The 22,857-nt window shown below is 38.0% G+C and overlaps 1 protein-coding gene and 1 long non-coding RNA gene across 7 annotated transcripts in view; one reads left to right on the top strand and one right to left on the bottom strand.

The window, feature by feature from the left end:
* MCM9 (minichromosome maintenance 9 homologous recombination repair factor) overlaps positions 1–12,889 on the bottom strand; it is a 105,883-nt gene extending 92,994 nt beyond the window's left edge. For all 6 annotated transcript variants that reach the window (XM_027602384.2, XM_035728546.1, XM_035728547.1 and 3 more), the window contains exons 1-4: positions 12,752–12,889; positions 10,177–10,487; positions 6,244–6,560; positions 5,034–5,115 (exon numbers count right to left, since the gene is read on the bottom strand). In XM_027602384.2, the coding sequence (XP_027458185.2) occupies positions 5,034–5,115; positions 6,244–6,560; positions 10,177–10,480 (703 nt within the window). In that variant the 5' untranslated portion in view covers positions 10,481–10,487; positions 12,752–12,889. The remainder of the gene's footprint in view (positions 1–5,033; positions 5,116–6,243; positions 6,561–10,176; positions 10,488–12,751) is intronic.
* Positions 12,890–12,915: 26 nt separating this feature from the next.
* Positions 12,916–22,857, top strand: part of LOC113926944 — an 82,063-nt gene continuing 72,121 nt past the window's right edge. The window contains exon 1 of the long non-coding RNA XR_003521452.1: positions 12,916–13,028. This is a non-coding gene — a long non-coding RNA (uncharacterized LOC113926944). The remainder of the gene's footprint in view (positions 13,029–22,857) is intronic.

Below are 22,857 nucleotides of genomic sequence, written 5' to 3'. Positions count from 1 at the left end.
CCAGAAACAAGAAACCACTCTCCCACCAGGTTTAGAATGGTAAACACTCATCCAGAAAACAATCTGGAGGCAAAGGAACGCCACAGGTTTCCTACTTTTCCCTTCTTCTGGCTCTTTGTTTTACAAGCTGCTTGTATCTTTAGCTAAAAGCTAAAGTCAGCGTTTTTATTTTTCTTTATCTGCCACATGATGATCACACCAAATTATTTCCCTTCACTGGAAAAACAGCTTACCAGGTGATTTATTCATTGTTATTATATGGGGTGGAATGTTCATCCTCTCATAATTCCTAACCATACAGTTCTCATTTAAAGAACAGGTGGGAACCACAGCTGGAAGGTTAAGCTGTAATCAATTTGGTGTCAGGAAAGATGATCTTGTGATAACTGACACTAGTTTTAGTTTCTTATATAATTTTTATGTATCGCCTTTATTGATATTTTACTTACTGCCTTAAAAAAAACAGATGAATGAACTAAGAAATAAGTGAATACTGTTTTACTTCAAAGCCCTTTTCCATAAACTATGAAAGCACAAGATAAATCCTGCTTGTTCCTTCTTGGTTGGTTCCTTCCCACCTGAGGAAACTCTCCTATTCCTGGTGATCAGAGTATTAAACTTTTACAGGTTTTCCTAAGAGGCCTTGGGTCACTCATGGGCACATTCTCCAAACACTGACATCTGTGCTTATTATTACATACAATTCATGCATCAATTAACAGGTATATATGAATGAATGGTTGGCATTCAGTATTTTGATATGAGAGAAAAGGGGAACAGAAGAAGAAAAGATGAGCCTAGTCCTCAAAATCTTGTTGAATATAAGATGTTGGACATACTCCAAATCCAATCTGGTATTTATAATTTGTGCAACAAATAGTGTCTCTGAACTAACTGGCAAGTCTTCCTTTCCAAGCCCGTGTCAAATATATGGTATTTGCTGATGCAAAAGCCTTTAACTCTCTAAATTTCAATGTATAATGTGTAATCTGCAGAGCTTTTGATTTTCTGAAGAAAGTGTTCTGTAAATGCTAAACGAATGGAACTGGTGATAGCAATTACACGATAGAGAGCATATTTCTAGCCAAAGGCAACTTCATAATAAATGGTGACAAACACATTCAATAGGTGCTTTGCATGTGTTTTCAAGATCTTTTGAAGCCACTGCTTGGATGGTTTTCAAACAGAATCAAGAATAATGATCATTTACTATATTGTCTGCCCCCAGTTTTTAGATGAAAATGAGTAACTATATGAGCACTTGGAACAGTCCTTTACTTTCATTTTAATGGATTATACTTAGGTTGTTTCTAAATTAGTTGAATAAGAAACTTAACTTTTAGATACAGCACTCACAAATAATTGGACTTCAATAAACAGTAATAATGTGGAAAATGTAGTGTCCTGAAGAATGGCGAAAAGCCTGATTTTGTCAGATTTGGGTTCAAATCCCAGCTCCACCACTCACTGGTTATGTTCTTGGGCAAATTACCTAACTTTGTTGAGCCTATGTTTTGACCTACAAAATGGGAATAGTTATATTTATGTCACAGGACCACAGTGAAAATTAACTCAGAATATGTTTGTAAATTACTTCATACAATATCTAGAATATAGTATGTGCTCAACAGCTAAGTATTAGCTATTATACTAAGCCTTGTTATTATACTTAAACTTTCCTGTAGTAAAAGTTATAAACAATGTTATTTGCAGGGAACTACAATTCTTACTTTTATATAATCCTCTTTCTTTGTGCCGCTCTGTCTTCTGCAGCCTATTTACCACTGCAGCCACCCCCAGGTGGACCAATCTCTGATCTCCTGCTGCAATGGCAGTTATCAGGACACAACCTCCCAACTTTATTACTCTGCATGTGTCAGATTGGGGTTCCCAACCAGACCTGTAAATTCCTGAAGGACAAGGATTATGCCATTTATCTTTTGATTCCCACAGAGGTTTGTAGCTATGGATCAATGAAAAAAACGCTGTTGATGGACTGCATCCATTATTATTAGTGACATGTAAAAGAAAAATAGCTTTAGATTTTTTTCAGTGCAGAAAGAATTCAGTTTAGATGGACTGCATGAAAACATCTTATTTTCTATCAAAGGTTCATGTTTGGTGTTCAGGCTAAGCTTTCATGTTCAGGCTAAGCTTACATAAGCACTACTTTGCTGATCCAGATATTACAGGTTTTGGTTAAAATCTAGAGTCCTATATGAAAAAAGTACTTTGACACAGCCTGGTCCATTTATCAGGCAATCCATGATCAAAGTTGTTATTTCCATGGAGTACTGTTTAGACAACTATAAACTGTTAATATATTTGACATAAATTTCAAACTACAGGTTGGTGATTCTTGGGTGGATGGGGGCAGTTTCTTGACAAATTACTCTTGACTCTAGGTACTGAACTCTTATTTCCATAGTTGTTTGCCTCATCGTTTTAATGAAATGGCAGCCCAGGAAATATTTTATAATGAGGCATTTGGAGAAATTTAGGGTTAAAGAAGGAGAGAAATGATGAAATTTGGAGAAATGAAGCACTTTTAATCTGTCTGGGAGGGGAGAACAGGGATGTAGAATAAGAGGTCAGATATACCTGTTTCTGCCAGGGGACACATTTGTGCTATGAGTTTTCTATACAGACTAAGGGTGAGTGAGATTAAGGTTTGAGTGAGAACAGGAAATACTTAAAGTAGGGAGTGTGTAGGTGAATTAAGAAACAACTGTTGACACCCAGCTGAAGTTTACCAACCATTTCCATTTTCTGACCCACCTTCAATGTAACTTCTATGTTAAAAAGCACATGGAAATTCCTAGGCAAACAGTAAAAGCAACAGTTTTAAAGTTATTTGGAATAAGAAGAGGAAAGAGAAAGAATAAGCTCTCATACCTTCTTTACAGACAAAGGAAGGTGTGGTCAAGGCCTGGAATGTGTATAGGGAGCAGATGCTGGCTCTAGGGGCAGGATGCCATCTGCCTTTTCTAGGGCTGCAAACAGTAGCCTCAGAGAAGCCGATAAAAATTTTGCAGTTTTTAGGATAACTTTTTTAGGGATTGAAATTCTGTAAATCCATAAACTTTTTAAACTTTAGTACCTGTCAGTTCTGGTAAAAGTTTCTGATTGAAACTTTCAGATTAAGGGTGCCTGGGTGGCTCAGTTGTTAAGCATCTGCCTTTGGCTAAGGTCATGATCCCAGGGTCCTGGGATTGAGCCCCACATCGGGATCCCTGCTCGGCGGGAGGCCTGCTTCTCCCTCTCCCACTCCCCCTGCTTGTGTTCCCTCTCTCGCTGTCTCTCTCTCTCTCTGTCAAATAAATAAATAAAAGCTTAAAAAACAACAACAAAAAAAACTTTCAGATTATCCTTTTGAAGGCAGTCCACTTGGTGTCTGAGATCTTTACCTTTAGCTGACCAGTGCCATGTCAATTTTACAGCCCTAGCTTCCACCAACAACTGAAAAAAGCTCCCTTTATTCTCTTATTCTTTCTTTTTGCATTACATATGTAAAATAGCACATTTTAAAAACATACCAAATTTTATTAAGAATATCTCATGATATTTAAATGTGGTTGCTGCAGAAGAGAGAATAGTATTTATTCTCTTGAGCAACACTACTGATTTACAAAACCTCCTAACATCTTAATTTTTCCAATAAAATTCTTCCCTACCATATTCTTTATAAAAACAATAATTTTAAAATTCAGTGTAGAACACTTCCATTCTATACATGATGGCCGATATTACTCCTTGCCCTTCCACAAATACTTTTTTTTTTAAGATTTCATTTATTTATTTTAAAGAGGGAGCACAAGCAGAGGGGGAGGGTGAGGGAGATAATCTTCGGTAGACTCTGCCCTGAGCACAGAGCCTGATGCGGGGCTCAATCCCACGACCCCGAGATCATGACCTGAGCTGAAACCAAGAGTCAGATGCTCAACCAACTGAGCCACCCAGGTGTTCCTTTCCACAAATACTTTAAAGCTTGATTCTTCCCAGCCTCCCCAGTAAGAATAGAAGGGGCAAGATGAGTTGAGATAGGGCAAAAGAGAGCTTATGAGTGGTCTGATTAGCCTCAAGATTAAAATATAACCAAGATGACCTTGCAACAACCCCTTCTGGAGCCCTCAGATTTCCAGAACAGCTCTGAGGCTCAGAGTCTTTGATTTGCCGAACATCACAGATCATCTAGACCAACTGCCATCATGAGACCTAAGTCACTAACAAGATGCTGTACACCTTATGCTTGACTGTCTCTGAGAAAAGAAACTCACCATCATCTGAGTCCCAGGGTGAACACCTTATATTATTAGATATTGAGTCAAAATCTACCTTCCTGGAGCTTCAGCCTACTGAAACCCAATAGTATCTTCTGTAACTATTATTCCATTTCTGTAGGACAACCTTCCAATTAATGAAAAGTTGGCTGTCATGTCCTTCCTGAGGCTTCTCTATGCTAAGCACCCACAGTTCTTTTCAGTATGGTTTTGAGTTCCTTCCCAATTCGGGCAATTGGCCAATAGAAACACTGAGATCCCTCAGAGGACAAAATCAATGTGACTCCAGCACAGAGGAGAGAGGAACAATTACCTCCTTTCTTCTGGACAGCAATAAGAGTACAGTAGCATCTGACAGTCATACTGTCTGATGGCATTTTATTTAACTGAACGCTAAATCTGCTGCAATTTTTAAAGCTGCTGCTGTTAAGCAAGGATATACTGAAGACACAACTGGACGAAAAGTCAGTGGATCTGGGTTTATGTTCTAGTTCTGCCACTTAACTCTCCATGTGACCTTGGGCAAGTTGGGTTCTTCATTTATAAAACAAGTGGCTGGACTGGACTGCTAAGCTATAGCCCAGCTTCTTTCCTGTTATGTATCACCTCCCACCTCCATGCCAGTTTCTATTCTCAAGGTGAACAATTAAGCCTTCACACTCACTTCCCAGTGTTCTTGGAAAATAAAAAGTGGCTTTTTCCTAATCAGTACTTTAGGACATCTTATATAAGCTAGCAAAAGTTATTGCTCACCAGATTTGCAACTGTCTACTAAGTCATCTTCCAGAATAACCTTCATAGATCGTGGAATACTTCCAACAGATAGCCTTTGCACCTAGCAAGGAAAAGCAGACACATACTGAGTATGCTTAAATACATGCTAAGTATTCAGAAGCCTAGCAGTTCTTGAAATTACTGTTTCTACTTCCCTGGTATTATCATACAATTTAATTATGATGGGGATTTATAGAATTTTCTTGAAAATTGTGACTACCCATATACAAACTCACTAAAACCAGAGTAAAATAAAAACACCATTATGGAAAATATCTCCAAATATAATCTACCTTGTGGATGGTCAAAAGAAATATACACTCCAATTATTAAACATAGTAACAAAGTTACTTACCTAGTTCTTTCCTCACCTCTAGTCCTAAGACCTGGGACAAATCACTGTTCCTTTGATTATTCCTTAGTGATAGAACCCTGGTTTTATTCCATGTGGACATGTACCCAGTAAAAAGACTGTATTTCCCAGCTCCCCTGCACCTGGGCATGGTCATATGACTAAGCTCTGGCCAATGAAATACGAGTAGATACACTGTGAGAGACTTTGAGGAAGACTGACTCGAATGGAGAGTTGGGGTTAGACGGCTGATGCTGTTGTCTGTCTCTCCCTTTCCCTCCTCCCTGACTAGCATACAGCAGTGACAGAGTTGTAACTACCATCCTGGACTAAGAATAGAGGCCATGTGTTAAGAATGGTATAGAAAAACAGGAGTTTGGGAGTCCTCAACACTGAATATGCCTTTGTGTTTCAGTGGTAAGTAAAGGAAAACCTGGCACACTCTGACATGTTAAAGAGTGTCTATGTATGCCTTATTGGACACAGCAAATAAAATCGGGCCTAACCCCCAAATCCTGACCACTCCAATGTTTAACAATCACTTAAATCCATTTAATTTTCTCCTATCCCTTAAATACAGCTTGTTTGAACTTCTTAGTCACTTAATTTTAACATAATTCTTAAGTCATTCCACAACCCTTCTGCCAATGCTCTCTATACAGAGATGATTACTGCATGTCTCTAAAAACTGTATTCTGATATATGTGCAACTATACTGTGTGATGACACAAGTTCCATTTGTAGTCCTGTATGTGTTCCCGAGTTCTGGTAATTTGCCCACAGCTGAAAAAAACCTTCTTCAGAGTTGTTATTTTTCTCATTTCTTTGATCATTTACCTGTTCCTGAATTTTGATTTCCTGGTAATCTCTACACCTAGTTGGAGATGAAGACAAGCCTGAGAGGCAAGTGAATTTTGAAGAATCACAACTCTCCAAGCTGGGACAGGAGGATGGCCGGCAGAAGGTATAGTACTGCTCAAAGTCAGCCTTGACCACAAATACATGTTTGCATTTGTTACACATGTAATCTCGCTCAAACTCCAGGATCTTCACCAGACTTGTTCGAATCACTGTCCCAGTGACAGATAAAAAGTGTCCCACATCCTTGGTTTTAGGGATGTGCTCCCTCACCAGCTCAGGACAAACAGGCAAACCTGATGGAGAGAAACAACAAAAACCACATCAACTTATATCTTGGGATTTGACTCCATGGAATATATTCTTCTCATATTTCCTAGGGAAGAAGGTATTTGAGTTTGCCTAAAATTTGAGTTTCACTTAAGAAAAAAAATCAGATCAACTCAATATAGAAAATAGACAAGGATTATTTTAAATAACAATGATCAGTGTACTCCTTCTAAAAGTATATATCCAGGGGCGCCTGGGTGGCTCAGTCAGTTAAGCATCTGCCTTCAGCTCATGTCATGATCCCACGGTCCTGGAATCGAGCCCTGCCATCAGGCGCTCTGCTCAGTGGGGAGTCTGCTTCTCCCTCTCCCTCTGTGCTCTCTCTCAAATAAAATCATTAAAAAAATAAAAGTATATATCCAGATGACATAATAACCAGGATTAAAAAAAGGACTGATTTTCATAAGAGGGCTATCACAGTAGACTCTAAATACAGTATGTAATTGTAACCTCATTCAACAAAAAACATACTGCCACGGGTAATACATAAAATCAACTGATGAGGGCGCCTGGGTGGCTCAGTTGGTTAAGCGACTGCCTTCGGCTCAGGTCATGATGCTGGAGTCCCGGGATCGAGTCCCGCGTCGGGCTCCCTGCTGTTCAGCGGGGAGTCTGCTTCTCCCTCTGACCCTCCCCCCTCTCGTGCTATCTCTCATTCTCTCTCTCTAAAATAAATAAAATCTTAAAAAAAAAAATCAACTGACGACTGAGTAAACCACAAAGCTGAGTGATAAAGGGAGAGCAGCATAATGACCAGAGCCCCACCGTGCTAGAAGGCTATTGCTTTTTTTAGTTAGGTTCAGAATTTATTAATACATAAATCTGTTTCCAAGCCTTGAATTACCTAAAGGTTTACCCACAGTGGCACCATTTTATCCCTTAAAAAACTTGTGTTTTTCACCATTAATAAACAGGCAACTTTTTAAAAGGTATAAAATGCCAAAGAAAATTCTTTTAAGATTTTATTTATTTGACAGAGAGAGAAAGAGAGAGAGACCGTGCGCACAAGCAGGGAGAGTGGCAGGCAGAGGGAGAGGGAGCAGCAGGCTCCCCAATGCCGGCTCGATCCCAGGATCCTGGGATCATGATCTAAGCTGAAGGCAGACTCTTAACTGACTGAGCCACTCAGGCGCCCCTGTGATTTTTAAATAAGCTTAAAATATAAAGATAAAGACAACATAATGTTAAGTGAAACTGACCATATACAATCAAAATCTTAATACTAAAAAAGATGCTAAGAGACTGTTTTGATAGAAATGTCAATTTATTTTAATCTTTCTGTCTTACTATACATGTTACTAAGTATGTTCTTCAACTATACTAGTGAAGGGGTGGTGGTGGTGGTGGTGTGTGGTGTACATCAGGCACTAAGCCACAATTAGAGCTGAACACAAAAACCTTTATCATTCCCTGATTCATTCAATGATCAAGAACAAAAAGAAATTTTGGAAATAGATTATGAGCTGTCCATATCTATGTCTATGCTAGAGATATGTCCATATCAATTACTTCAGGCCCCTGGTTTTCAGCATGTAGTTCCTGGAAAAGCAGCATCAGCATCACCTAGGATCTGTTAGAAATGCAAATTCTTGGGCCTCATGCCAGTCCTTCTCAATTAGAAACTCGATGGGTGGGGCCTAACAATCAGTGTTTTAACAAGACCTACAGTTGATTCTGATTGACATTAATGTTTGAGAACCATTAGTTTAAGTAACACATGAATGCTATTTTTTCCTTCTCATTTAGTTTGATGCTATCTGTATATTAGAACCCCTTTCATCAAACCCACTGGAAATAGCAAGTAAACTTTAGGTTAATAAAAATCCCAGAAGACAAAGAGCAACGTATATCCTGTAAAGATAAACCAGAAAATGTCTTAGGTTCCTAAGAAGACTGAAACACAGAGGCAACCTGTTTTTATAATTGAATGCCTTGCCTGGAGTCCAAGATGAAGCTGCAATACTCCTAAAACCAGACTATTTCCATCCCCACCTTACCTTCTCTTCTTGTAATCTCCAGTGAATCTGCTAGAATTCATTCCCTGTTCTGTGGGCTAATATATCTTGCACCTACCTTGAGTGAGGCATGCATCACATAACATAAAAGCTGCCACTAAGCTCCATAAACAATGATGTTTAACACGCACATAGGCATGTATCTTTGAGCATACATACACCATTTGGTAAATATTTGACTATACAGCTATATCCCCTACAGCCTTGAGCTTATTTAGATGAGGGACTATACCATATTATTTTGGTTTCTCAAGAGACTAGCAAATGCCTACACTTATAGCGTCTGCAGAATAAATGCACCATGGTAGTAACATAATTTGCAATTTACTTTTTCAGAGAATTAGGAAAAAAAAAAAAACGGGCTAAATTTACCTGAAACCAATAGCGTCACCTAAGCAGACAAAATTTTGGTATTTAAACTAAGCATGGAAAAATATCTAAATATAAGGACAGCCCAAAACCATTCCTAAATACCACTTCAGTAACATTAACTAAAGTCCCTTTTAACAATCTTTTTGCAATATTATAAGGAAACATTTGTTCTTGATCCTACCAAGAGATTATCTAGTGTCCTGATGCTTAAAGATTTATAATATTCATAATTTTATTCTAGATAAAATACTGTTTTTTCAATTAAATCAAATGTATGGTCTTTTGGCAGGGGGATCTTAATTTGTCTCCAAAGAGTTCTACTATACTGACTCATCTTTTTGGAATCATAGCAAGCATTTTTGTTGATTATAAATCCCCACCTTTCTGAAATGTACTATAAATATTTATTTCTAAACAAAACGGTACATGTGTTCTCCAACTTAATCTGCAGTAATTCAAAGATACAGCTTTGCCACAAGCTGATTGGTCCACTGCAGCATCTTAAAAAAAAATTTTTTTTTTTTTTAATTTTATTTATTTGAGAGAAAGAGAACACAAGCAGGGGAGAGGGAGAAGCAGGCTCCCTGCTGAGCAAGGAGCCTGATGCAGGGCTCGATCCCAACACCCTGGAATCATGACCTGAACCGAAGGCAGACGCTTAACCAACTGAGCCACCCAGGCGCCCTGCATCTTAAAAATTAAGATACTTAATCTGTCATTTATTTGACAAAAACTGAGTGCCTAATAGGTGGCCAGCATAATGCTAAACTTGAGATATAAAAATAATAAATTTCCTAAAATAGTTCTGAAGCTCACAGGGTGGAAGGTACCACTTTTCTAATTCTTGGTATTATCAATTCTTTTGTTAGTAGTCACAAAAGCTCATTAAGGCTGCTTTGAATTATAATTTTATACACACATATCTATGTGTGTGTATGTGCACACTAATATACTCTAGTCTCCATACATTCTCCTTCCTCTCGGTTGGCATGGCTAGTACCCCAGCCTTCCAAATGTCCAGAGGAAATAGTATAAAATTATTATTCTGCTTTAAAAGTGACTATCAACTACACAATAAATGTATCTTTTAAGTATAAATATCAATTATTTCTTAGTGCTCTGAGTTCAATATGTGTTAGAATTTCTCAAAATGTTCCTAGAGAGTAAGTGGCAGTAAAATCCTTAAGTGATTCACCTGATATCCTGGCATGAAGATTCTGCTTCATAGAGGCACCCTCAGGTTGAGAAAGGGACTGGAGAATTGTCAAGGCTGATCTTCGCAGAGCGCTATCAAAAACTGTTAGTACTTCACTCGGAAATGCGTTGAAATATTCCCCAATTTCCATGTTAGTCTCAAAAAGGGTCATGGCATTAACCACAACTGGGTAATGAGCATCTTCGTCACTTTCCTTCAAGATTAGAAGAATATCATTCTTATGGTATTCCGAAACATAGGATTCAAACACTTGACCAACCAGTGTAACTTGATCACTGTTCATCTTGAATCTAGGTGATTAAAGAAAAAGACCATATTATACCTTTGATATTGTGACTTAGACACAAGTTAACAAACAAAAAAACTGGTCGTAAATTGTTATGGGCCGCACTATCAACTCAAAATATTATCCAAATTAAAATCTTAATAAGATCTGAATTACCTGTTATAGTCACTCAGTAAATGTATTTTTTAAGAAAGTGAAGCTAAACCAAAACCCAAGAATTGTGTGTACTGATCAGTGAAATCCAAAATGGTCCAACGGCTTTCCGGTAGCTTTTCCCCAAACTACCTCCTCATTAATCCTATGATACACTATGAAAAAGGCCCTTCCCTTTTCTTTAACCACATTCCATATACACATTTGCTCTCAGGTATAAAATCTTAAACAGCAGTCTTTTGGCTGAAGTTCTTTGCATGTGCTCTGGTTCTAGGTTTTATCCATACAAAGAACAGACCCTCCTTTCTCTCTTTCACTCTCTCTCATTACACACACATATTCATGGGTTTTCTGCTACATAAATGGAACATACATGGATAGCCAGTTCTGACTTGAACAGTTAACAGATCTGCTTCAGAAATTTACATTTTGAGGTGAATTTGCTTCTCATTTTCTCTTTCTAACCTAGGAAACCTATTGGCTTCAGCAAAAACAGCTGTCAAGAGTGTAAAGAAACTAGATAATTAAGCTGAGGAAAGAAAAATTGGTCTTTAAATGAAAAATAACTAGGATTGAATATACTATATTACATTACTTCACCTATCTTATTCCCCTGGCAATATATATATTTTTAATTTGTATCTACAGATTAAAAGAGCCTGCCCCCATTCTATTTTCATGTATACAGATATCTATCATACTCATACACTATGTTGGGAAATAAAAAGCACAATAAAAGATCCTCAATGCCCTCAGAGAAGCAAGGTACAGATCAAAATGAAACAGTGCGCTAATAATGGTAAAAATGCAATAAGAATGGGAGTACAAAGGAGAGCAGGATTAAATTTAGATGGAGTGACAATCCTAGACATGGCAATGGGCAGTTCCAAATAAACTGTTGAAATCGATCATCTAAGAAACCCTTATTTGGTTTGGTAACAGAGAACTGGAGGACAAATGCGCTTTGACATTTCATTCACCCACCATTTATTGTATTAGGTTCAACAAATAGATGATAAAAGATGACTTATGAAGTTCACATTTCAGTATCCTAACTATGCGTTACAGAGGCTATTTATTAGCAATAGTTTGCCTTTTCAGGGAACCTACTATTCTAGAAGGTGTGGAAGGAGTACAGGGTGTATGTGTCATAGGCCAAGAAGTCTCACAATTACAGGATACAAGTGTGAGACTGACAGATGGGTATGTGTATATCCAGGAGAATGAGTGAGAGCAAATTATGGCCATTATATTGATAAGTAATTTGTTTTGATTAGGTAATATAAATTCAGCCAAGTGTAAAGAGTTGCTACAAATGAATCTCTAAGATTCTATAAATGCATATTAAATTTAGAGCCACAAGTTTAGCAATTTAAAAGCTCCACATAAGGCAGAAAGGGGGTAGCTGCAGAATTCATGGTTCAAACTAAAGTCAGATTAAACTCTGCCTAGTCTTTTTTGAAATGGCACTTTTAAAAAAAAAAACCAGCATCCCCTTTCAATATCTGCGCAAAACTGTTGAACTGTTTCTAAGCAGTTTGCTACCCCTATAAACATGCCCACCCTTATTGTTCTACAACTCCAAGTTCCCTTTCCTTTTACTTAGAGTGAAGTCAAAATACAACGATGTGCTACTTAATCCTTTGGACCACGTGAAGCGCCCACGAGAGCCAGGAGGGCTAATAAGGGGCGACTTCCAGCTGGACCACCGGGAAGCCCCGCCCGCCCAGCGGCCACGCCACACCCACCGGGAGCCACGCCCCCGCGGCGCCGCGTCCTAAGACCCGCCCCTCTCGCCGGCTGCCCGCGTCTTCCAGGCACCACCTCCCCGTCCGCCAGCTAAGTTCCCCGCGGGCGCGCGGCAAACGAGGAGTCGGGTTGTACTCAGGGGGTTGCTTCCCACAACTTCTGTCTCTAGACACAGCCCCTGCCCTACGATACCCCAGCAGGACTCTGAAACTACCCGGGCTCGGCAACCGGGCAGCTCGGTCGCTCGCCCGACCAACCCCGGAGTTGAATAGTTTGGAAACTAACCAGATGTGGGCGAGACTTAGGACGAACTGCAGGAGAAAAAAATAATAGTAACGGTGAAACGAGGCTGCGGCTGTCACTTACTGGCGGATACGCAGTGTCAGAAGTCATCGGGGACACGCTGCTCCCGAGGCCAAGGGGCGCGGAGAGCTCGGGCCTGCCTGCGGGGGCTCCAGGAGGCCGCTGGGGGCGGGGCGGGGCGCGTGCGCCGGCCGCTCGAGGCGTCGCCGGCCGCGGGGGCGCGCAGGCTCCGACGGATCCGCCTCGCGCCTGGGCGAAATAGGCGCTGCGCTGGCTCCTCGGCCGGGCCCGCGCACCCGACGGACGCCGAGCCGCGCACCGCCTCGACTTCGCCGTTCAGGTGGCTCTTCCGGGTGGAGAAGCGGGCGGGCGCGCGCCCCGCCTGGTGCCGCGGGACGCGAGAAGGTGGGGCGGGGTGGGAGGGGCTAGGAGGGCCGGGGCAGGCCCCGAGGAGTTCCAGGGCGGGGCCAGGCTCAGCCTCCCGACCCAGGTGGAAGCAGAAGAGCGGGGTTGTGCGGTGGCTTAAGTGGCCTGTGTGGTTCGCGCTTTTGGTCTAAGAACTCTGGCAAGCACGAAATCGCGAAGATTTTCTGCTGTTTTCTTCTATAAGTTTTAGGATGAAGGTATAGAGTTCCCATATAACCCTTTTCCTCATATACTATATTCCCCACGCACCCACAACCTACACCATTGTCAACATATTCTCACCAGATGGTGCATTTGTTACAATCAGTGATCATACATTGAAACATCACCTTCACCCAAAGTACATTGTTTACAGGCTTGTTCGCTCTTGGTGTTGTACATTCTATGGGTTTTAACAGAAGTAGTATAATAACATGTATCCACTGTCGTTGTATATACAGAATAGTTTCACTGCTCTCAAAGTCTGTTCTCTTCATCCCTCCCTCTCACCTAATCTCTAGCAACAGCTAATCTTTTTACTGTCTCCGTAGTTTTTCCTTTTCCAGGATGTCATATATAATTGACTTTTAAATGACGCAGGTTTGAACTGTATGGGTCCACATATATGGTTTTTTTTTTACAGTACTGTAAATGTATTTTCTTTTCCTTATGATTTTTTTTTAAGATTTATTTAAGTAATCTCTATACCCCACATGGGGCTCAAACTCATGACCCTGAGGTCAAGCATGACACACTTCTGACTGAGCCAGCCAGGTGTCCCTCCTTATGATTTTTTATTTTTTATTTTTTATTTATTTATTTTTTTAAAAGATTTTATTTATTTATTTGAGAGAGAGAATGAGATAGAGCATGAGAGGGGAGAGGGTCAGAGGGAGAAGCAGACTCTCCGCTGAGCGGGGAGCCCGATGCGGGACTCGATCCAGGGACTCCAGGATCATGACCTGAGCCGAAGGCAGTCGCTTAACCAACTGAGCCACCCAGGCGCTCCCTCCTTATGATTTTTTAAATAACACTTTCTTTTCTCTAGCTTACTTTACTGTAATAATACAGTATATAATATGTATACAAAATATGTATTAGTTGTTTGTTATTGGTAAGGCTTCTTGTCAACAGGCCATTAGTAGTTAACTTTTTGAAGGAGTCAAAAGTTATATGTGGATTTTTTTAATGTGTGAGGGGGTCAACCCCAACCCCTGTGTTGCTCAAGGGTCACCCGTAGTTGAAATCATACAGTATGTAGCTTTCTCAGGTTGTCTTCTTTCACTAGTAATATATATTTAAGTTTCCTCCATGTCTTTTCATGGCTTGATAGCTCATTTCTTTTTGGTGCTGAATAATAATCCATTATCTGGATATACCACACTTGATTTGTCCACTTACCTACTAAAGGATATCTTAGTTGCTTGCGGGTTTTACCAGTTGTGAATAAAGCCAGTATATTTATCCATGTACAGGTTTTTGTGTGGGTATAAGTTTTCGGCTCCTTTGGGTAAATACCAAGGATCGTAATTGCTTCTTGAATGAATTATATGGTGAGGGTATGTTTAGTTTTGTAAGGAAAACACCAAAATGTCTTCCAAAGAGATCATACAACTTTGCATTCCTGACAGCAATGAATGAGAGTTCTTGTTGCTCCACGTCCCCTCCAGCATTTGATGTTGTCAGTATTTTGGATTTTGGCCACTCTTAATAGGTGTGTAGTGATACCTCATTGTTATGTTAATTTGCAGTTCCCTGATAACCTATGGTGGTGAACATCTTTTCATATGTTTACTTTTCATCTGTGTATCTTCTTTGGTGAGGTGGCCAGATCTTTTATCTTTAAATCATGTTGTTTTCTTATTGTCTAGTTTTAAAAGTCCTTTATTAGAAATGTCTTGCGAATACTTCCAGTCTGTGGCTTATCTTCTCTTTCTTTTAGCATTGTCTCTCACTCAACAGATTTTTAGTTTTAATTATATCCAGCTTATAAATTGTTTTTTTCATGGATTGTGCTTTTGGTATTGTATTTGAAAAGTTATCACCATTCCCAAAGTTATCTAGGTTTTCTCCTATGTTTTAGGGCGTTTATAGTTTTGTGTTTTACACTTAGGTCTGTCATCTACTCTGAGTTAATTTTTGTGAAGAATGTTAAGATCTATGTCTAGATTGTGTATGCACACACGCATATGCACATATGTGGATGTCCAATTGGTCCAGCACTATTTGTTGAAAAGACTATTTTGTTCCATTTGTCAAAGATCTGTATTGCCTTTGATCCCTTGTCAAAGATCAGTTAACTATATTTATGTGGTCTATTTGTGGGCTTTTCTGTTCCATTAATCTACTAGTCTGTTCTTTCACTAATACCACACTGTCTTGATTACCGTACTTTTACAGTGAGTCTTGAAGTCAGATAGTGTCAGTCCTCCAAATTTATTCTCCTTCAGTATTGAGTTGGCTATTCTCGGTCTTTTGCTTCTCCATATAGACTTTAGAATCCTTTTGTCAACATCCATAAAATAACTTGCTGGGATTTTGATTGGGATGGGATGAAACTATAGATCAAGTGGGAAGAACTAATGTTTTGACAATACTGAGTCTTCCTATCTATGAATATGGAGTATCTATCTCTCCACTAATTTAGTTCTTCTTTGATATCTTTCATCAGAGTTTTGTAGTTTTCCTCATATAGATTTTGTACGTATCTTGTTAGATTTATACCTAAGTATTACTGTGTGTGTGGGGGGGTGCTAATATAAATGGTAATATGTTTTTAATTTCAAATTCTACTTGTTCATTGCTTATATATAAGAAAGCAGTTAACTTCCACATATTTGTGTCCTGGAATCTTGCCATAATCACTTATTAGTTCCAGAAGTTTTATATGTAGATTCTTTCAGATTTTCTACATAGATGATCATGTCACCTGCAAATAAATAGTTTTATTTCTTCCTTCCCAATCTCTCTCATTTTTGTTTTCTTTTTTTATTGCATTAACTGGGACTTCTATTATGTTAAAAAGCAGTGATGAAAGGGGACACCCTTGCCTTGTTCCTGATCTTAGTGGGAAAGCAAGTTTCTCACTAATAAATATGTTAGCTGCCAGAATTTTTGGTAGGTGTTCTTTATCAAGTTGAGGAAGTTCTCCTCTATTTCTAGTTTGCTGGGAGTTTTTATCATGAATGAGTGTTAGATTTGTCAAATGCTTTTTCTACTTCTCTTTATATAATCCCATGATTTTTCCTTCATTAGTCTGTTGATATGATGCATTACAGTAACTGATTTTCAAATGTTGAAACAGTCTTGCCTACCTTGGATAAATCCCACTTGGGTGTGGTGCCTAGTTCTTTTTATATATGATTGGATTCAATTTGCCAATATTTTGTTGAGGATTTTTCCATCTATGTTCATGAAAGATACTGGTCTCTTTTTCTTGTAGTGTCTCTGTCTGATTTTGGCACTAGAGTAATGCTGGCCTGAAAGACTGGGTTAGGAAATATTCCCTCTGCTTCTGTGTTCTAGAAGAGATTGTAGAGAATTGGTATAGTTTCTTTCTTAAATGTTTGGTAGAATTCATAAGTAAACTCAAGAAAGCCTGGTTCTTTCTGTTTTGGAAGCTTATTAATTATTGATTCAATTTCTTTGATATGGACATATTCAGATTGTCTCTTTCTTCATCTGTGAATTTTGGCAGTTTGTACCTTTCATGGAATTGGTCCATTTCAACTAGGTTATCAAATGTATGGGCATAAAGTTGTTCATAATATTTTACTATTACCCTTTTAATGTCTAGGGGATCCGCAGTGATATCCTCTCTTTCATTTTTTTATATTAGTGATTTATGTCTTCTTTCTTTTTTTCCTTAGTCTGGCTAGAGGCTTATTGATTTTATTAATCTTTTTAAAGAAACAGCGTTTGGTTTTGTTGACTTTATTGTCTTCCTGTTTTTAGTTTCATTGATTTCTGCTCTAATTTTTATTATTTCTTTTCTTTTGTTTACTTTGGATTCAATTTGCTCTTCTTTTCCTGTTTACCTAAGGTTGAAGCTTAGATGATTGATATTAGATCTTTCTTCTTTTCTGATATATGCATTAAGTGCTATAAATTTTGCTGTGCTTTTTCTGCTGTGTCCCACAAATTTTGGTAAGTTGTGTTTTCATTTTCACTTAGTTCAAAGTATTTTTTTATAGTTTAAAGTATTTTTAAAATTTCTCTTAAGATTTCTTTTTTGACCCATGTGTCATTTAGAAGTTGCTTAATGTCCAATTATTTTGTGATTTTCCATTCTTTGTTATGAATTTCTAGTTTATTTCATTATATTCTAAGAGCAGACATTGTATGATACCTATTCTTTTAAATGTGTTAAAGTTTGTTTTATGGCTCAGAATGTTCTGTCTTGGTGAACGTTTCATGTAAGTTTGAGAAGAATGTAATCTGCTGCTGGATGAAGTAGTCTATAGCTGTTCATCATATCCATTTGATTGATGGTGTTGTTGAGTTCAACTCTGGCCTTAACTGATTTTCTGCCTGCTGGATCTGTCCATTTCTCTAGAGGGGTGTTGGAGTCTGCAATAGGATACTTCTGTTTCTCTTTGCAGTTCTATCAATTTTTGCTTCACATATTCTGAGACCCATCCACATTAAAGATTGTTATGTCTTCTTAGAGGGATGACCCCTTTATCATTATGTAATGCCTCTCTCTGTCCCTGATAACTTCCCTTGCTTTGAAGTCTGCTCTGTCTGAAATTAATATAGTTACTCCTGCTTTCTTCTGCTTAGTGTTTGCATGGTATATCTTTCTCCATCTCTTTACTTTTAATCTTATGTGTCTTTATTTAAAGTAGGTTTCTTATAGATAACATATAGTTGGATCTTTTTTTTCTTAATCTACTCTGACCATCTCTGCCTTTTATTCATGTATTTAGGCCATTGGTGTTCAAAGTGATTATTGATATAATTGGATTAGTATCTACTATATTTGTTAATCTTTTCTGTTTGTAGCCTTTGTTCCTGTTATTGGCTTCTATATTTTTTCTGTCACTTGTGGTTTTAATTGAGAATTTTATATGATTCCATTTTCTTTTCTTTCTTAGCAAATCGATTATGTTTTTTTTTTTTAACTTTTTTTATTGGTTGCCCTAGGGTTTGCAATATACATTTACGGCTATCCAAGTTCATTTCTAGGGTAGTGCAAGTGCCTTTACAGTGACAAAGTAATCCACATTCTTCCCTCCAATCTCTTGTATCATTGCTAGTCATTCATTTTGCTTATATTAGCTTATAAGACATAAACATACACAAATACATTGTTGCTATTATTATTTTGAACAAACTGTTATCTGTTAGATCAATTAAGAATAAGAAAAATAAAAGTTTTTATTTTACCTTCCTTCAGCCCTTCTTTGGTGCTCTTCCTCTTATAGTTCTGACTTTCTAACCTATATAATTTTCCTTCTTTCTAAAGAACTTTTAACGTTTCTTACAAGATAGGTTGGCTTGCAACATCAACAAATTCCCTTAATTTTTATTTGTCTGAGAAAGTGTTTGTTTCTACTTCACATTAGAAGGATAATTTCTCAAGGTACACAGAATTCTAGGTTGGTTTTTTTCTCAACACCATAAATATTTCACTGCACTCTCTTCTTGCTTGCATGGTTTCTGAGAAGTTGAATTATAATTCTCATCTCTGCTCCTCTCTAGGTGTTTTTCTCCTCTGACTCTTTTCACGAATTTTTCTTTATATTTGATTGTCTACAGTTTGAGAATAGTATGCCTATGTGTAGTTTTTTGACATTTATCCTGGTTACTGTTCTCTGAGCTGTCTGGATCCTTGGTTTAGTGTCTGACATTAATTTGGAGGAAGTTTTCAGTCATTATTGCTTCTAATATTGCTTCTTTTTCTTTCTGTCTTTCTCCTCTTTTTGGTGTTCCCATTACAGGCATGTTACATTTATTGTAGTTGACCTAGGATTCTTGGATATTCTGGGGCTTTTTATTTTTCAGTCTTTTTTGTCTTTTCAGTTTTGGAGTGTCTATTGACATATCCTTAAGTGCAGAGTTTTTTTCCTCAGCTGCATGCCATCTATTGATGAGACCATCAAAGGCCTTCCTCATTTCTGTTAGTGTTTTTAATCTTTAGTGTTTCTTTTTTTGTTCTTATAATTTCAATCTCTCTGCCTATATTTCCTATATGTTCTTGCATGTTATCTATCCATTAGAGCCCTAAGCATATTAATCATAGTTATTTTATATCCCAGTCTGATAACTCAATATCCCTGCCATATCTGAGTCTGGTTTTAATTCTTGTTGTTTTTTTTTTTTTTTTTCAAACTGTGTTTTTTCTTTTAGTATGTTTTCTAATTTCTTGTTGAAAGATGGACATGATGTACTGGGTAAAAGTGCTGTAAGTAGGCTTTAGGAATGTGGTGGTAAGGTGTGGGGGGAGAGGAAGTGTTTTATAGTCCTATGACTAGGTGTCAGGCTCCAGTTAGCTTTTGCCTCTGGACTGTGAACTTCACCTGTTCTCAGTCCCCACCCCCTGTAGGTGGGACAGGATGGTTACAGTGGGTAGGAGTTGTGCATTTCCCTCCCTTCCTCTGAAAGGCTAGAGCCAGCTGGAGTTGAATGTTTTTCTTCCCCCAGAACAAATAGGCTCTGATAAACCCCAGCAGGTTAGGCTCTGCTTAACTAGTTTCACCTGAAGGCAGAACTTTTTGAGAAGAACAAAATGCTCTGGTGTGTTTCAAAATGGTTCCCTTTCCCCAAACCCTGTTGGAAGCACAAAGGGACTTTACTCCAATAGCCACTGTGAGGACCCTGTGAACTCTTAGAGGTAAAACTCTCAGAATTGTGACTGTGCCCCCCTGACATTTTTATCTTTTTGGACTTGCCCACACCAAGCCACCAGTAATTCGTCAATTGCAGTTCAAGTTTACCTACCCTGGCATCCGTTCTTATGGAGGTTTTCAGCTCAGTTTCTGCTCTGGTAAGTTGTGATTCTCTGTATTAGCCTATTATCTCTCCAAGTTGGGGGGCAGTCGTTTGCTCTGTGACCTCCCTTCTTTTATTGATCCAAGAAGAGTTGTTGATTTTTTAAGCTTTTCAGGTTCGTTCTTTGTAGGGTGGTGTGGCAACTTTCAGGCTTCCTAAATGCTGACCAGAAACTGGAAGTCTCAATTATCTTTTACTTATTTATTTTTTATTTTTTAAAAGATTTTATTTATTTATTTGACAGAGAGAGACACATCGAGAGAGGAAACACAAGCAGGGGGAGTGGGAGAGGGAGAAACAGGGTTCCCGTGGAGCAGGGAGCCTAATGCGGGGCTGGATCCCGGGATCCTGAGATCTTGACCTGAGCTGAAGGCAGACGCTTAACGACTGAGCCACCCAGGCGCCCCCTCAATTATCTTTTAAAGAGATTTAAATAACCACAAGAAAATAATCATATGTATTTACTCAAGTAGTTGTGATGTCCAGTTCTTCCATTATTTCTTCAAATATGTTCTATACCTCTCCCTTTTGATGACTTTAATTACACATGTATTGTTTTAATGTAATTTTTCTTTTGTCTAATTGTTTGCCATTGATATTTCTTGTAGCACAGGTCTTTTGGTGATGAATGCATACTTTTATATGTCTGAAGATGTTATATATATTTTTTTTCTTATTGAGACATAGTTGATATACAGCATTGTATTAGTTCCAAGTATGCTACATAATGATTTGATATTTAGGTATGACACGTATGTATTTTTTAATTGAAGCATAGTTGACACAATGTTATATTAGTTCCCGGTGTAAAATATAATGATTCGACAAGGTTATTAATGTTATGCTCACCACAAGTGTAGTTATTGTCACCATACAACACTATTACAATACCATTGACTGTATTCCTTATGCCATACCTTTTATTCTGTGACTCATTCATTCCATAACTGGGAGCCTGTATCTCCCATTCTTCTTCACCCATTTTGTCCATATCCCTCCTCCCTTCCCCATTAGTTTGTTCTCTGTATTTACAGGTCTGTTTCTGCTTTTTGTTTGTTTATTCATTTGTTTTTTTATTCCACATGTAAGTAAAATCATATGGTATTTATCTTTCAGTGACATTTCACTTAGCATAATATCATCTAGGGTTATCCATATTGCTGCAAATGGTAAGATATCATTTTTTTCCTATGGCTGAGTAATATTCCACGGTGTGTGTGTGTGATATATTTATATATATATATATCATATCTTTATCCATTTGTCTACCAATGGACACTTAGCTGGCTTCCATGTCTTGGCTATTGTAAATAATGCTGCAATAAACACATGAATGCATGTATCTTTTTGAATTAGTGTTTTTGTTTTCTTTGAGTAAATACTCAGTAGTGGAATTCCTGAATCATATAGCATTTATATTTTTAATTTTTTTTTTTTAAAGTAGGCCCCACACCGAGCGCAGAGCCCAGTGTGGGGCTTGACCTCACGACCCTGAGATCAAGATCTGAATTAAGATCAAGACTCGTTCGCCTGACTGAGACACCCAGGTGCACCTATTTTTAATTTTTTGAGGAACTTCCATACTGTTTTCCATAGTGGCTGCACCCATTTACATTACCATGAACAGTGTATGAGGGTTACTTTTTCTTCACATTTTTACCAACAATTATTTCTTATCTTTCTGATTCTAGCTATTCTGACAGGTGTAAGGTGATATGGCCATGTGGTTTTGATTTGCATTTCCCTGATCATTAGTGATGTTGAGCATATTTTCATGTCTCTGTTGGCCAGCTGTATGTCTTCTTTGGAAAAATGTCTATTCAGGTCCTCTGCCCATTTTCAAATCAGATTATTTGGGGCTTTTTTGCTGTTGAATTGTATAAGTACCATATATATTTTAGTTATTAACTCCCTATCAGATATATCATTTGCAAATATTTTCTCCCATTCAGTAGGTTGCCTTTTCATTTTGTTGATGGTTTCCTTCAATATGTGAAAGCTTTTTATTTTGGTGTAGTCCCAATAGTTTATTTTTCCTTTCATTTTCCTTGCCTGAGGAGACCTATCTAGAAAAAAGTTGCTAAGGATGATGTCAAAGAAGTTACCGCCTATGTTTTCTTTTAGGAATTTTATGGTTTCAGTTTTCACATTTAGGTCTGTAAGCCATTTTGAGTTTATATTTGTGTCTGGTGTGGAAAAAGTGGTCTAGTTTCCTTCTTTTGCATGTAGCTGTCCAGGTTTCCCAGCACGATTTGGGAATATGTATATTTTTGCCTCCTATGTCATAGATTCATTGACCATATAAATTGTGGGTTTATTTCTGGGTTCTCTGTTCTGTTGATCTATGTACTTATTTTTGTGCTGGTACTGTACTGTTTTGATGACCATAGCTTTGTTAGATATAACCTATATTTTTGAAAGATGTTTTTACTGGGCATAAAATTGTAGGTTAACACGTTGTTACTGTTGTTGTTTTTAGTATCTTACCAACCTTTTTTTATCTTCTGTCTTGCACTATTTCCAGTAAGAGATCTATTGTCATCCTTATTTTGGTTTGTTTATAAATAAGACCCTTCCTCTTGGCTCCTTTAAAACTTTCCTCTTTATCACCTGTTGAGCAGCTTATGATTTGCCTTGATGTATTTTTCTTCATATTTTTTGAACCTTGGATTTGTTGAGTTCCTTAGATCTGTGTGTTTATAGTTTTCATCAAATTTGGAAAATATTTTGGCTTTTATTTCATCTAATATTTTTTTTCTGCCATCCATTCC

This window comes from Zalophus californianus, chromosome 7 (assembly GCF_009762305.2).
Source record: "Zalophus californianus isolate mZalCal1 chromosome 7, mZalCal1.pri.v2, whole genome shotgun sequence".
Lineage (NCBI taxonomy): Eukaryota > Metazoa > Chordata > Mammalia > Carnivora > Otariidae > Zalophus > Zalophus californianus.
The sequence above is the reverse complement of the archived record's forward strand: the minus strand, read 5'-3'. Positions and strand labels throughout refer to the sequence as shown.